Source organism: Protopterus annectens, chromosome 14.part0, assembly GCF_019279795.1.
Source record: "Protopterus annectens isolate FY-2018-M chromosome 14.part0, PAN1.0, whole genome shotgun sequence".
In the NCBI taxonomy this organism is placed as follows: domain Eukaryota; kingdom Metazoa; phylum Chordata; order Ceratodontiformes; family Protopteridae; genus Protopterus; species Protopterus annectens.
In genome coordinates this window covers 163,169,352-163,183,004 of record NC_056748.1, presented here as the reverse complement: position 1 = coordinate 163,183,004, position 13,653 = coordinate 163,169,352, and the positions used below count along the sequence as shown (strand labels likewise).

Genomic DNA, 13,653 nt, shown 5'->3' with positions numbered 1-13,653 from the left:
GGTTACCCACTCCAAAGATCTCAACCTGATCTCTGACACAAATAGATCATGCTGGAGAGACAGACAGGTCTCCCTGAGATTGCCTCTCTCCTGAAATAGGCTTCATACTCACAGGAAGCAAAGCCCTTCTCTGATTATCTTCAACTGTAATCTGGATCAATGGGTGGGAAACTGCAAATTCACTACTGGGGTTGCACCCATGTCCCTTATGGACAGAGGTGGTATATAAAAATTGTCAAAACCAAGCTTGCTGACCCTTGCTATCTTTCCACTAGGGATAGAAAAATGGGTAAAAATTTGGTAAAACTGACTAGGCTTGTAAGGTAAGGTAAGGGCAATTGAGCCATTAGCCTAGAAAATCTCCTATGAATTCTATGAAGATAAGCAATATACAAAGAAATAATAGGACTTGTGTATGGTTTGCAAATATGCAACAAAATCTAGAAGATTAAGAATTTTTGCCTGAAGCGTTTACATATGCACTTTTATACCCCAAACTGGCTCCAAAGAATTTTTCTTCAAGTAGATGGCAAATGCTGGAGGAGTAATGGGGAAGAAAGAGGTACCTGGGAGTATACGTTCTTGGAGTTTAATGAGTTGACAGATTTTAAAAATTTCCTCCAGAGTACTCTGTCAGGAATACTGCGCAAGCAAATGAATGTAACTAAGGAAATTAGCTTTTTTTTTTTTTTTTGAGCTGGGATACAGGATCTGAATTGCCTAAATATAGGAAGGCCTTATTCAATTTAGTTCTGGTGCCACTCGTGCGGGTCTATCAAGTCTTTGCTTAGGTTGTCTGCCAGAGAGTTTAGAGAACCTGGCAGGAATTGTGCTAACAGGTGTAGTTGCATGGCTGTGGCCATGTGCCAAAGGGTCATGGCGAGCTTTCACAGAGGATAAGAGTGAGTCCCTCCCTGCTTGTTGATGTACCACACCACCGTGGTGTTGTCTGTTTTGATCAGCAGAAGCCCCAGGGAGAGCAGGGGTCTGAAAGCTGTCAGAGCGTGCTGAACAGGTAAGCATCTCTTTTTTGGTTGATGTGCAGATGTATTTGATTTGGGATCCATTGGCCCTGAATGCACCTGCTGTCCCAGTGTGCACCCCAAGTATAGTCTCATGCATCTGTGGTGAGGGTCTGGGCAGCATGGGGTAGTGAGAAAGGAAGTCCCTTGTTGTGGTAGCATGCTGTTGCCCACCACAGAAAATATTTCCTTAGGCAAGGTATCACTAGTTTCCAGGTCTTGAGAGTGCTGACACCAAAGGCTTTTTCGGTACCACTGTAGTTTCCTCATATGCAGTCTGGCATATGGAATGAGTAGAATGCAAGAAGCTATGAACCCCAGAGCTTGCAGGATTTCCTTGCAGATAGCTGGGTCTTGGTAGCTAGTTGAGAGAAGTAGGTTGTCAGGTAGGTTTGTTTTTCTGGTGTAAGGAATGCCATCTGGGATGCTGTGTCCAGGCTTACTCCCAGGAATACAATTTTTTGAGTGTGTACCAGTTTTGATTTCTTTTCATTGATAGTATACACCAGGGAGGTCAGTAGGTCCTTTACAAAGGGGTCAGGTGTTTTAGCAGCTTTTCCTGACTGACCGCCTGAATCAAGCAGTCGTCTAAGTATGGATAAATTTGAATATTTCTTTGTCTGCAAAAAACAATGGCGGGAGCCAGACATTTATTTCAGTTTGATTACCGGGGAAGTCCACTGGGCCAAGAAGTGCCCATTTTCAGTGGAGGCCCGGGGAGAAAAGCTCCATGTACAATAGTAGTATGATAAGGGTTACAAAACAATGAGAAAGGTTACATAATTTTGGAGATGAGATACAGTAGTATGGTTCATACATTCAGTGGAATTACATACATTCAAAGGAAAAACGGTAATATTCATTGAGACACAGTATATAACAAAAACTGAATTTTTTTTTTTCGGATTGTTGTAATATTTACAAATATGGAGTTTATTTAAGTCTGCTAGTTCAGGTTCTTGGAGAAATTAGATGAGGCTTGAGAGTATAGGAGAAATTAGATTAAGCTAAGATTTAGCTAGATAGTATAGTAAAGCAGTAGTATGGAGAGTTTAGTGGGGGGAGTTATGTAGGGTGAAAGCAGGAGCATTTCCATTTGGAAGAGAGATATTGGAAGAGTTGGTTTTTGAAGGATTCAATGTTAGGTATTGTCCTAAGTGAGGGAGGGAGGGAGTTCCATTTTTTACCTAGAGAAAAGGAGAGTAGAAGCTGGCCAGCGGGACGTTTTTGGTTTGTGAATGGCGATTAGGTTTTGGTGTTCAGACCTCAGAGATCTATTTGGGGTGTAAGGTGGAAGAATGTTTTTTAAGGCTGGGCATTTATCAGGGGAGAATATTAATTTGTGATTGATCGTTGGTTAGCTGTAGATAGTCTAGGTGGTTAGGTAGTTCTAACCAATTCAGAGATTGAAGGCAGAGGCACATTTCACATTTTGTGAAAACTCTGGAAGCAGTGGATAAGCCAAAGGGAAGTGCACAGAACTGAAAGTGCAGTGATCCTGCTCTGAAACACAGGTATTTCCTGGACGATTCCCTGACTGGGATGTGTAGGTAGGCCTCTTTTAGGTCTAGGGTAGTTAACCAATCATCCTTGGAAGGCAAAGGAAGAAGCTGCTGGAGGGTGAGCATTTTGAATTCTGGTATCACCAGAAAGGTGTTTAGAATGGATAGGTCGAGGATGGGGTGCCATCTGCTTTCCTTTCTGGGTACCAGGAAGAGTCTGGAGTAGAAACCTTGGCCTGTCTGTTCTGCAGGAACATGCTATATTGCCCTCACTGAGAGGTGGGAAAGGACTTGCTTTTTGGCCTCTGCCCACTGGTTTGGGGGTAGATCTGGGGAACCCTTTTGGGGCTGGCAGTGTGTGAAAATAAAATTTGTATCTCTGGGACCTTTGTTGAGGACCCAGTGGTTGTTGGTAATGGTGGCCCAGTTGCTTGCGTGGAAGGAGAATTTTCCTCCTAGGTGCAATTGCAGGTGAGCAGAGGGAGGGGGTAGAAGTGTAAAGTCATTGTGAGCTTTTACCATAAGGGGGTGGCTTAGCACTCCCTGGTTTTGAAGAGGAAGAACTCCATTGCTTAGATTTCTGCATTCCCTGGGGCTGTTGTCTGGGGGGCCTGCTTCCCCTGGGTCTGGGCTTAGCTGACCTGGGGGGGCAGGAAAGGACCAGTGACTTGGAGGGGCAATGCCTACTGAACCTCGGTGGCTGGACCTGTAAGAAGTCCTTAACTGTCTGCATAGATTTAGCTTTTTCTTCCATCTTTTTTAGGACCTCTTCTGCCTTGGTGCCAAATAAGTTGTCTTTGTGCAAGGGTGCGTCCAATAATTTGGATTTGACATGGTCTGGCAAGGTCTGTTCCTTAAGCCAATCATGTCTTCTAAGTACAGAACCAGTAACTGCTGCCCTGCAAGATGCTTCTAGGGCGTCAAAACCACATTGTAAGGTGTGCTTAGTCACTTGACTTGCAGAATGCATTAACTCTTGTAACTCTATTTTCTGCGCAAGCAGGGAAAGAAGATATTTTTTGTTGGAGACGTTCCATGGTATGTTGCTGATATTTCGGTTTATCTTTGAAACGCACATTGTCGAAAGACAGTTGTGCAAAAGTACATTTTCAAGTTTTCGGATAGCTGAAAAAAAATGCATCGAATGTGCAATGAGCGAATGCACACTGACATTCGCTCATTGCAGATTCGGCATTTTGGGTGCGGACTTATCTATAGTGGGGATTGGGAAATGGACCCCTTCCCCACTGCAGTGTGACCTAGGAGTTAGAATATTAAAGTGGGGTGGGGGCGCAGGGGGGCTTGCCTCCCTGCATTACATTGTGTGTTCGACATCTGAGTTCAAAACTCAGCAAATCTGCTGTTTGATTTGCTGAGTTTCGAACTTCGGAGACAGTCAGCAATCTGGAATCTGCTTTTCAGCTCGCCAAAAAAAGATGATTTTCAACATATCAAAGGTAAATCGATATTTCAGCATATGGAACTGACAATTTAATGCTCTAATAGCAAGGGTAGCAGAGGTGTATATTTTTTTACCCCATCTGTCTAATGCTTGGGAATCCCTATCTGATGAGGTGGGATTCTAAGCTAACATTGCTTTGATTCCTTTAGGTCCTTGAGAGATGACCTCGGGGTCAGCAAGTAGGATTTTTGAAAAGAAATTTGTGAGAGTCAGTGACTCTATAGTACCGGTCAGGTTTCCTGGGAGCAGGAGGAAGGGTGTCAGGGGTCAGACTGGATTCCATAAAGACATCATCCACAACATCCAGGACAGGAGGAATGGCTAGATGTCTGTGCTGTGGAAGATCTAAGAATTCCCAGAGTCTCTTTTTTGACTGATGGTAGTCCTGACATTCCCAGTGGAAATTCTCCCTTAAAGTATGTAGGATTTTCCCAAAGGAAACGTCCTCAGGTGGGGAAGCTGAAGGGATGGATTCCTCTGCATCAGAATCCTCATAAGCAGAGGAGGGGTTGCCTATCTTCATATTCAGATGCATCAGTCATTGGACTCCTGTTCAGATAAAACTAGTGAGGACAAGTCTCTTTTTCTTTTGGATTCCCCTGATAAGCATTATAAGGTCTTCTGCCATTTTAAGCATTTGAGACTGAGACAAGGAAGCAAGAGCCTAAGCTTGGGTCGTCGTTTTTTTGGGTGTATTTCGTACCTTGGGCCTTAGAAACTCGGTAGATTTCGAAAGAACTGTAGACGCGAAAGAAGTCTGTCTGTGTCGAGTATCAGTAGTGCGAAGTACTTCCTCAGAAGCCGGTGTCAGCTCAGGAGCTCCGGACCAATCCAAGGTAGAGACATCCGCAGGATCCTTCGTCGAAGAAGAGTCTCGTGGCACACCGGACTTCAAAAGGGTCTCGGCAGTGGTCTGCGAATCCACAGAAGCGGGCACCTCACTGAGGACCGGAGAACTGATGACTAGCTTAACGGAAGCGTCGTTGGCAGTTTGTGCGGTCTGTCTCTATCTTTATCTTTACGTTTTTTTTTCGGAAGATCGGCTGTCGGATGGCTTAGCGAAGCCATATTGGAAGCTGAGGACTGAGAGCGAAAATATCTAGCTACAATAAGGGCCCGACGACATATAGTTTTGGTGTTGAACAAAGCACAAAAGCGACAGCAGGGGACGTCGTGGTCTGGGCCTAAACAAGTGACACAGTAAGAATGAAAATCTCTGTGAGGTATTTGCTTTCCACAGGTAAGACGATTGTTAACTTTTTCTGACATCGGTTAGAGCAAGAAAATAAGATCCCCAATGGGGTACTTAGCTTTAGAGGACTTCAGCTTCAATTCAGAAATGAAAAACTCAGGTAGCGGCCAACCGGCACTCGTGCAAAATGCTTCTGCTTCGAGCTCCTCAGCAAAAAAGATTGATGTAATGGTGTTGCCTGCCTGTTTTTATACCACTGATGACCTGATGTCAGTCCTGAAGCGACAGCAACCGACGCAGAAATACTAGGCCTCTGGTATCTGGGCCGACTGAGGGCTACCCTGGCAGGGATAATCCAAATGTGATGACTGCAACAGGGAAACATGAAGAACAAGCGGGTGGCTCTGCTGTGGCCAAAGCTCATTCCTTAGACCATTCAACTTTTTCCCCGAATTCCTCTGGTGTAGCACCTTCAGCCACTATGGACCTGGGGTGGGCCACATTCTCTGTGACTGTTGGGGTCCCCTTACTGGGTAAGGAAGAGCCACTTTTGTCAGTCCTGGGAAAAATGGAAGGGAGGTCTTCCCTGTTTTCTCAGTGTTGTGCTTATCCCTGGGGTCATGGCTTTATCTTTTTGTGCCATATAGCTACATGATCCTGCTCTTCATTTTATCAACAAATGCCAAAGGATTTTACCATTCATCTAAATTACTACCACTGTTCCGTAACCCATCCAAAAGATGGTGCCACATGAATGTAGCCCTGTCTCCACTACTGCACTGCCATGTTAGTAATGAAACTTGTATCCTATATAAAGCAGGTTGACAGACTTCACGATGTTCTGACATTCCTAGCATCAAAAGAAAATGAGTGAATAATCATTTCCTTTTTTGGCCATTCCAAGTCTGTATTATCAGCAGTCTAGCCTTATAAACATATTCTTTAAAAAAATACAAATATCAAGGGGAGCTGTATGAATCTCTCACAAAGGACTCCAATTACATCTTCTTCTTTTGGCTTTTCTCGGTTAGGGGTCATCACAGCAGATCACCTGTCTGCTCATGATTGGCAGTGGAGTTTTATGGTGTTGGGTTGGCAGCCCGGCATCCAACCTTCCACAGAAGGCACACACATGCACGCACTCACACCTAGGGCCAATTTAGAGTAAGCAACGGATGACACCTCCAAGCCACTCACAAGGTCCAAGTGTGGAAGAGGGTCTCTAAATCAAGGTTCTTAAATTAGGACAGTGTCTAAAAACAAAACCTGCCAAGGTCATTGCCTGAATGCCACATATTTTTCAGTTTGGGCTATATCAGAGGAACAAAAATGAGACTGAACAAAACTATAGTCTCGACTTCTTTAAAAATCTTTAACATACTCAAAATCTAAGCCAATTTAAAAAAACTCAAGTGATATTTTGTTTTTTGTCTGAGATGGCACTGCTGTATTGCAAATTCAGTTGTGGAGTGGATCATGCAGCCAACCTATTCAGTTAAATACATTACATGTCTTAGTTTTTGGATTTTGAGCAAGGATTTTTGTAAAAATTATTAAAAAACAATAGAAGGCCAAGAACCTTTAGTAAAGCTAAACCTACTTTAGCAAAATACTTGCATCAGCTCATCCTATGCTCAGTTTTGGAAATAAATGTTTCTAACAAAGGCAATGCTTTATATTCACTTCATAATTTCTTCACAGAAGGTCACGGCTGCTTATACTGTAGAGCTGTATCTTCTCAAGAAATATTTTGCATTTTGAATCTAGCAACTTTTATTATAGAAACAATGATCACAACATGCTCTTACAGAAAAACAGGTTCATAGGTTCATACTAGGCTACCTGCCCAAGGGCATTTATAAGCCTAGCCCATAGATATGTGGCTTTCGCCACCCCTTTAGTTTGAATAAAACTATGCCTATTATTTTGCTGTACCTCTGTCAAGCAGTGACACTGAAGTAATCCCTGGGGTATATCTGCGATCTCCCATCCATTGGTCAAGATTCCTCTTGAACAAGGCCAGCGAGGTGCTCTGCCTCACATTTACCGGGATTTTGTTCCACAGCATAGGGAGTCTCTGGGTGATGAATCTGTCCCTCCAGCATGTCCTATTAATAACCGTGTCAAGGTTTAAGTCTCCCGCCCTTGTGGTTCTGAGGGATCTAGATTTTTTGAGGTGAAGCATATTCATCAAATCTGGGTTTGACATGGCCTTATATGTCAGGCACAGGTCACCTCTGAGCAAGCGTTATGAGACTGAATAGAGCTGGAGTTCTTTCAGTCGGGCAGCATAAGACATATTTTTGAGACCCTTTATGCTCTTGGTGAGGAACTTTTGGGGCCTTTCCAGCTGCTGCAGGTGTCGGGTCAGATACATTCCGAATGGGGCATTGTACTCAATCATAGGTCTAATGAGTGATGAGTACAGGGGGACGATGACCTCCCTTGATCTAGATGTGAATCCCTTCATGATCAGGTGGGCAATGTAGAAGGTTTTCCTGACTACTTTAGCAACATGAGTGTCAAACGAAAGGCTAGTGTCAACCTGGGTCCCCAGGTCCCTGATGACTTCTTCTGTGCTCAGTGGATTGCCACCTACATGGTAGCTAGGGGTAACCTTGTTTTTCCCGAAGGGTATGACTATGCATTTCTTGGTGTTTAACTTTAGGCCATGGCTCTGGCACCAGTTATCCATTTCTGTGAGGCCCTTCTGAAGGATATCTGTGTCAGAAGTGTTTTCGACTATGGCGCCCAGTTTGCAGTCATCTGCAAACTTTGTCAGCCATAACCCCCTCCTGAGTTTGCTTGTACTTCAGAAAAGTAGATGCCGAACAAGAGTGGACCCAGGACTGAGCCCTGTGGGACACCACTTGTGACAGGCTTTGAGTCTGACATGGCTCCAGCAATTCTGACCCTGTGGGTTCTGTCACTTAGCCAGTTTGCAACCCATCTTGTGATGTATGGGTTTACATTCAAGCTGATGAGTTTTTTGATAATACCTGAGTGGGGTATTGTGTCGAAGGCCTTTGCCAGGTCGAGGTAGGCTGTATGGACTGCCTTTCCCTCATCAATGGCCTTGGTGACTGTTTCGAAAAAGTCAACCAAGTTTAAAAGGCATGATCTGCCTTTGACAAAGCCAAACTGGGTTGGATCCAAAGTCTGCAAGTTCCCTATGTCTTTATTTATGAGTTCCATTATAATCCTCTCCATGGCTTTGCAGATAAGGCTTGTCAAGCTAATGGGACGGTAATTTCCAGGGTCGGTGGAGGCACCGCCCTTGTGAAGTGGGACCACAGTCGCAGTGCACCACTCCTTGGTTACGTATCCTGAGGTGATGCTAAGATTAAACAGCTGTCCTAACTGCGGGTTTAATTCCTCATTGAGTTCGTGGAGCACACAGCCGGGGACACCATCCGGTCCCATGGATGCTGTGTTTTTTGCCTTGGAGAGAGCAGTTCTCACCTGGGCGTTGGAGATGTTTGGGGGGCTACAATCCTCTGGTATAGATATCTCTCCTTTTGGGGGGGGGAGAAGTTTGCACTGAACCTGTCAGCCAGTATGTTGGCAATGTGTGTAGGTTCAGTAATCTTCACATCATTTTGGACTAATTCTGAGCATATCTGGGAGTTTCCTCCTAGGTTTCTAACACAGCTAAAGAAGGCCTTATGATTGTCTTTTGTGTCCTTGGCGATTTTTCTCTCAAAGTTAGCCTTGGATGATTTTATGAGAGCTCTTAGTTTTTTACTTATAATGATCAAAGGTGTCTTACCTTTCAAGGATTTTGCTCTATCTTGTAGTAGCTTCCTCCTTTTGTTGTAGAGCTTGTTTATGGCTGGGGTCCACCAGACTGGACGCTTGCCTTTGGTACAAAGAGTCTTAGTTTTGTTTGGGATTGCCTGATCCATGTAGTCCTGTAGGCGCTGGTAGAAGGCATTTGTAAGTGATTCAGTGGTTTGAGTAATGTTTACCACTGGCTCAGGGGTCTTAAAGGAGACCACACTAGTTTTTAGAAGTGTGAAGTCGGCTTTTGAGACGTTTTTCACTGTGGTCTCTTTTATTTCAGGTGGGGGCGGGATGAGGACCTCCAGCGAGATTAGTTTATGATCTGATCTCACCAGTGAGGGGTATACTTCCGGTGTTGAACATTTTGATCCCATGTTTGTGACGATGAGATCAAGTATGTTTTCTCCTCTTGTGGGGATGGTGACTAGTTGTTCCATGGCATTTGAGTTTATGAACTCCAGGAACCTTTGGGCTAGAGAGTTTGGGCTTGAGTAGTGTTCCCAGTCTATATTAGGGTAGTTGAAGTCACCTAATATGATGGTGTTTGGAGATACATTTATCCCCTCCAGTGTTTTCAGGAAGGCCATGTGAGGTTCCTGGGTTTGAGAGGGTGGCCTGTAACATGCTACAAATTGCAGAGCATAGGTTTGAATATAAAGCTTGCAATCAAGAGATATTAAAAAAAAGAATAACTGACAGTCCTATGTCCATTTCTTACTGCCATATACTGTACAATGCATCAATTTCAAAGAAAGCAGAAATGTGCAATGTTTAATCAGGAAATGGGTGTAGCTTCTTTCAAAACATGGGTAGTTGCTGGATCACAACTTAACCCCTCCCCCTAAGTAGTTATAGCAGCAAAGCATTAGCCCCATGGACTGTGTATTGAGTTGCAGACTTATTTAAAAAAAAACTTACACATACCTGAAAATGCACTGAAGAACAGACCCCCCCTTAGGAGTCTGCAGGACAAATTAGTACTGTGAAAGCACATTTAATCTATCATTACAGCTTAAATTTATTAGCACCAAACTGTCTTCAAGAAACCTCTGAACCTTCTCTGGTTATGAAAAGCATTTTGTTAAGCAAGCATAAAAATGTTGCACTGTATTATTCATTTTTTACCGTATGAGACATCATCAGCACCCTAACCTCTATGCAAACATTCTGATCAGCACCAATACCCTTGTTTGTAAGTGTGTCTAGGTCCCTGACGGAAGTGCCCACTGAGTATTTGACACATCTGATCATCAGTTTTAAAAACAAAATCCACAGTGCTCTTCCCGTATGACAGGATACTATATCGTGTTACACTGAACATGAGACTGCTGTCAGATCACCTTACGGGTACACTGTCTAGCTCTCACTACAAACTTTTGCTTCTGCACTGGAGACAACAGTGTTTCCACTCTGCAACCATCTACATATTATGATACTCAGAGGTGTTTGCCTGCTTTTACATCTGAAATGACAACAACAATTAATGATGGGAAAACATCAGGTCCTGTGACACTTCACTGCATCCAATGACAATTTTATCAATAATAATAATCCCCCTCTTTGCAACTAAATATCTCAATACACAGACAACTTTGGATCCAGTTAATTTTTTACCAGTTCACTTTCAAGTGTTACAGCTAATTCAGTAAGCCTGGATTCAGGATTGCATCAGACAGTTTTGCTATATCCAAATTCATTATGTGCAATGCTAGAACTTCGGCAATTCAGACGTCATTTGTTCAAGGAATCCTACTCACTTTACAAATGTGAACCAATATTCAGCTGGGAATAAGAGTTCTCTCATTTCTTTCTGAAACACATCCAGGATCACATTTTTCAATGACTTTACAGAGTATGAATGCTAGAATATCAGGTCAATCATTATCTGGATGTTGTGAAAATAAACCTTAACATTATTTGTCACTTTTCTTGTACATACTCAGGTTTCAATAGCCTGTTTAAAAAAACAAGGATCTGACAACATTATGGTTAATTCTCAGATATCCAAGGTACAGGAAAGTCCCTCGCATACTCAGTACTGAGTTAGTTTCATGGTTTTATTTTATGTTTAGTTGAGCAGGTTTGATCTACTAGGCTTACAGCCTATTTTTTAGGTAAAGTCTAAGATGGACTTCATATTTACTAGAGGAAATTTAGTCAGAACACTGGAAATTCCCTTAATATTATATAAATTTAGACAAAGTACTTAAATCTTTTTTACAGTAAGTACCATGGGATTTCTTACATCCAGCCTGAGTTTTCACTAATGCAGGCAGGTAGAATTTTGGTTTAATGTCCCATCTAACAGACAGTACAACAGTACTGCAGTACTCATGTATGCGGCACTAAGTCAGCAGGTCACTTACACAAAATCTTGTGATGGGAGGAACATTACACCAGAGATCTAACTCTGTTTCCCTCTTCTTTGTTAGATAACATTATTATAAAATTGATTTTGAGAACATATGCCAATGTCAGATTAAAATGCTTTTCATAGATCTAGTCTAATCTGTTAACCACCAGCTTGTAGAATAATAATGACACTTTATTAGTTCCAGTACTTAACATTACACATACTTTGTTTTTCTTCTGATTTCATCCACAAGCTGCTTAATATGATCTTCCAAAAATTCTATCTTTTCGTTTTTGCGCGCCTGTGCTTTTTGGAGTCGCACTATTCTTTCGATCAGAACAGCCTTGTCTACTTCTGGGAAGTTGTCTGCAACAAGAGACGAGCCCGTGTTCTCAGGAGACCGATCATCATTGCTACTCCTTGCATTGAGAGACCCTGCAGTGAAACCAGATTCAAGAGAAACATATTCATCTGCTACAGTTACTCGCCAGAAACCAAGTAAACTGAACAATACATCTTTATAAGCAAGGATAACAAATATTTTAAATTATGATAATTTTATTTGGCGTCTAATATGCAGTCTGAAAGCAGTCAAAAAAGACATCTTGACTTGCTTTAAAAAAAGGTAAAACACAGGAAAAATCTGTACAAAAGAACTCTGAGTTGCAAAAGGAAAACAGGTCAATATAATTCAAAGACCCTAATAAAACTGACTAATACACAACTTTAAAAAATTTGACTACCTACCGTGTATTCAAGAAAAGAGTGAGAAAGGATTTTGACTGTCAGGGTAAGTAATTTATATCTGGCCTCTTCTCTTTTTATTCAGGCAGCTATCCAGGAAAACGTTACCAACCTGTAAAGGAACATGAAAGGCACTTCCTCTGTACCACGAGGCAGATAAGAACGGAAGGGAACTCAAATAACAGAAGGTGCACGTAAAAGCAACATAAAAGAGAGCCAATAATGCAATATTTAGAGTACATCACAACAAACAGGCACAGGAAGTCAGATTTTGTTTAAACTCCCTGTATCTGCAGAACTCGTGTACACATGCGATAAGGACATACACTTTCATGTACACAAATGCATTTCGGACAGGAAGAATTCCTCAACAGAGACACCTAATATTACTCCTAGGGTGCTACACTATAAACTTTTATGAAAGAAAGATCACTTTCTCAGTTTTAAACACTGGACTAGAAACTCAACGTCCACTTTAGACAGGGTCAACAGGTGTTGAGTCAGGTCTTCTACTAGCACTATCAAAAGAGGGAAAAACAACCTGGCTAGGGTTCTAATGGCCTCTGGGCCATTAGCCTAGTAACCTCCTATGATCCAACAAGTTTTTGGGACAAAGGCAGTGAACAACATACACAGATATGCATACATAAATTCCCAGGCATTACTTTAAAGTGCTGGAAATTATGTATTAGGTTACTGGATCCAGTCACTAAACACAATCAATTCTGCAAGAGTGCACTGTGTAAGACTCAGTCCGCTTGGCATTTGCATACCCAGCAGTCTGTTATTTCACTTTTTGAAAAGTTGAAGTGATTCAGAAATACTGAGTCAGCAAAAAAAGACTACAATTATGACTTGCCCTAATTACTGAACTCAAAGCCTAATTTAATGTAATATATTGCTGAGTTAACTAGACAACAGAAATAGTCTCTCTGATTTTCTTTATCCATAACCCAGGACAAAATAAAAATGGTAAACACAATATATACGGACAATTTAAAGTAACCAATCAACCGGCATGTTTTTCTGAGCTGGGAGGAAAACACTTGGAGATAACCCACATAATATAATGGTAGATTACATGTACTTTTGGCTCCAGGGAGTTTGGAAACCATGGGCCCACCACCCTCTCCAGACATAACTTTTTTTTTTCCTTAGGACCATTCATAAATCACATGTCCTAAAGGGCTTCACCTTCGTTTTTGTTTTAAATGTACACTTATATACATATATAATTTCATGTTATAAATATTTTTTAATAAAGCAACACTTGTTTGAGAGTGTTTTAAATTTGTGCTCAAACATTTTTCTGTCAAAAAGTGAAATAAGATTTACTAACCAATAATAATGAAGTTACCAATTTCAACCATAAAAGATCACTTAAACTGTCGTTAATACAACACACTGTTCTCATCAGTTACAGCCAGTTTACTGACCATATGTCTCATGTGTCTGATTATTAAAAAAATGGCTACAACAGTATTCACACTTTCTTTATACAAATGCACACAGATTAACAACTGTTTAACTTTATCAAGTCAGCATGTTGGTCATTTTCATCCTCAAACAAACCCGTACCCAACAACTACAACAAC

General features: G+C 41.9%; 1 protein-coding gene across 1 annotated transcript in view; it reads right to left on the bottom strand.

Moving 5' to 3' along the window:
* CCDC186 (coiled-coil domain containing 186) overlaps nt 1-13,653 on the bottom strand; it is a 1,483,461-nt gene that overhangs the window by 180,658 nt on the left and 1,289,150 nt on the right. Inside the window, exon 15 of the mRNA XM_044055936.1 lies at nt 11,539-11,749. Within this exon, the coding sequence (XP_043911871.1) occupies nt 11,539-11,749 (211 nt within the window). The remainder of the gene's footprint in view (nt 1-11,538; nt 11,750-13,653) is intronic.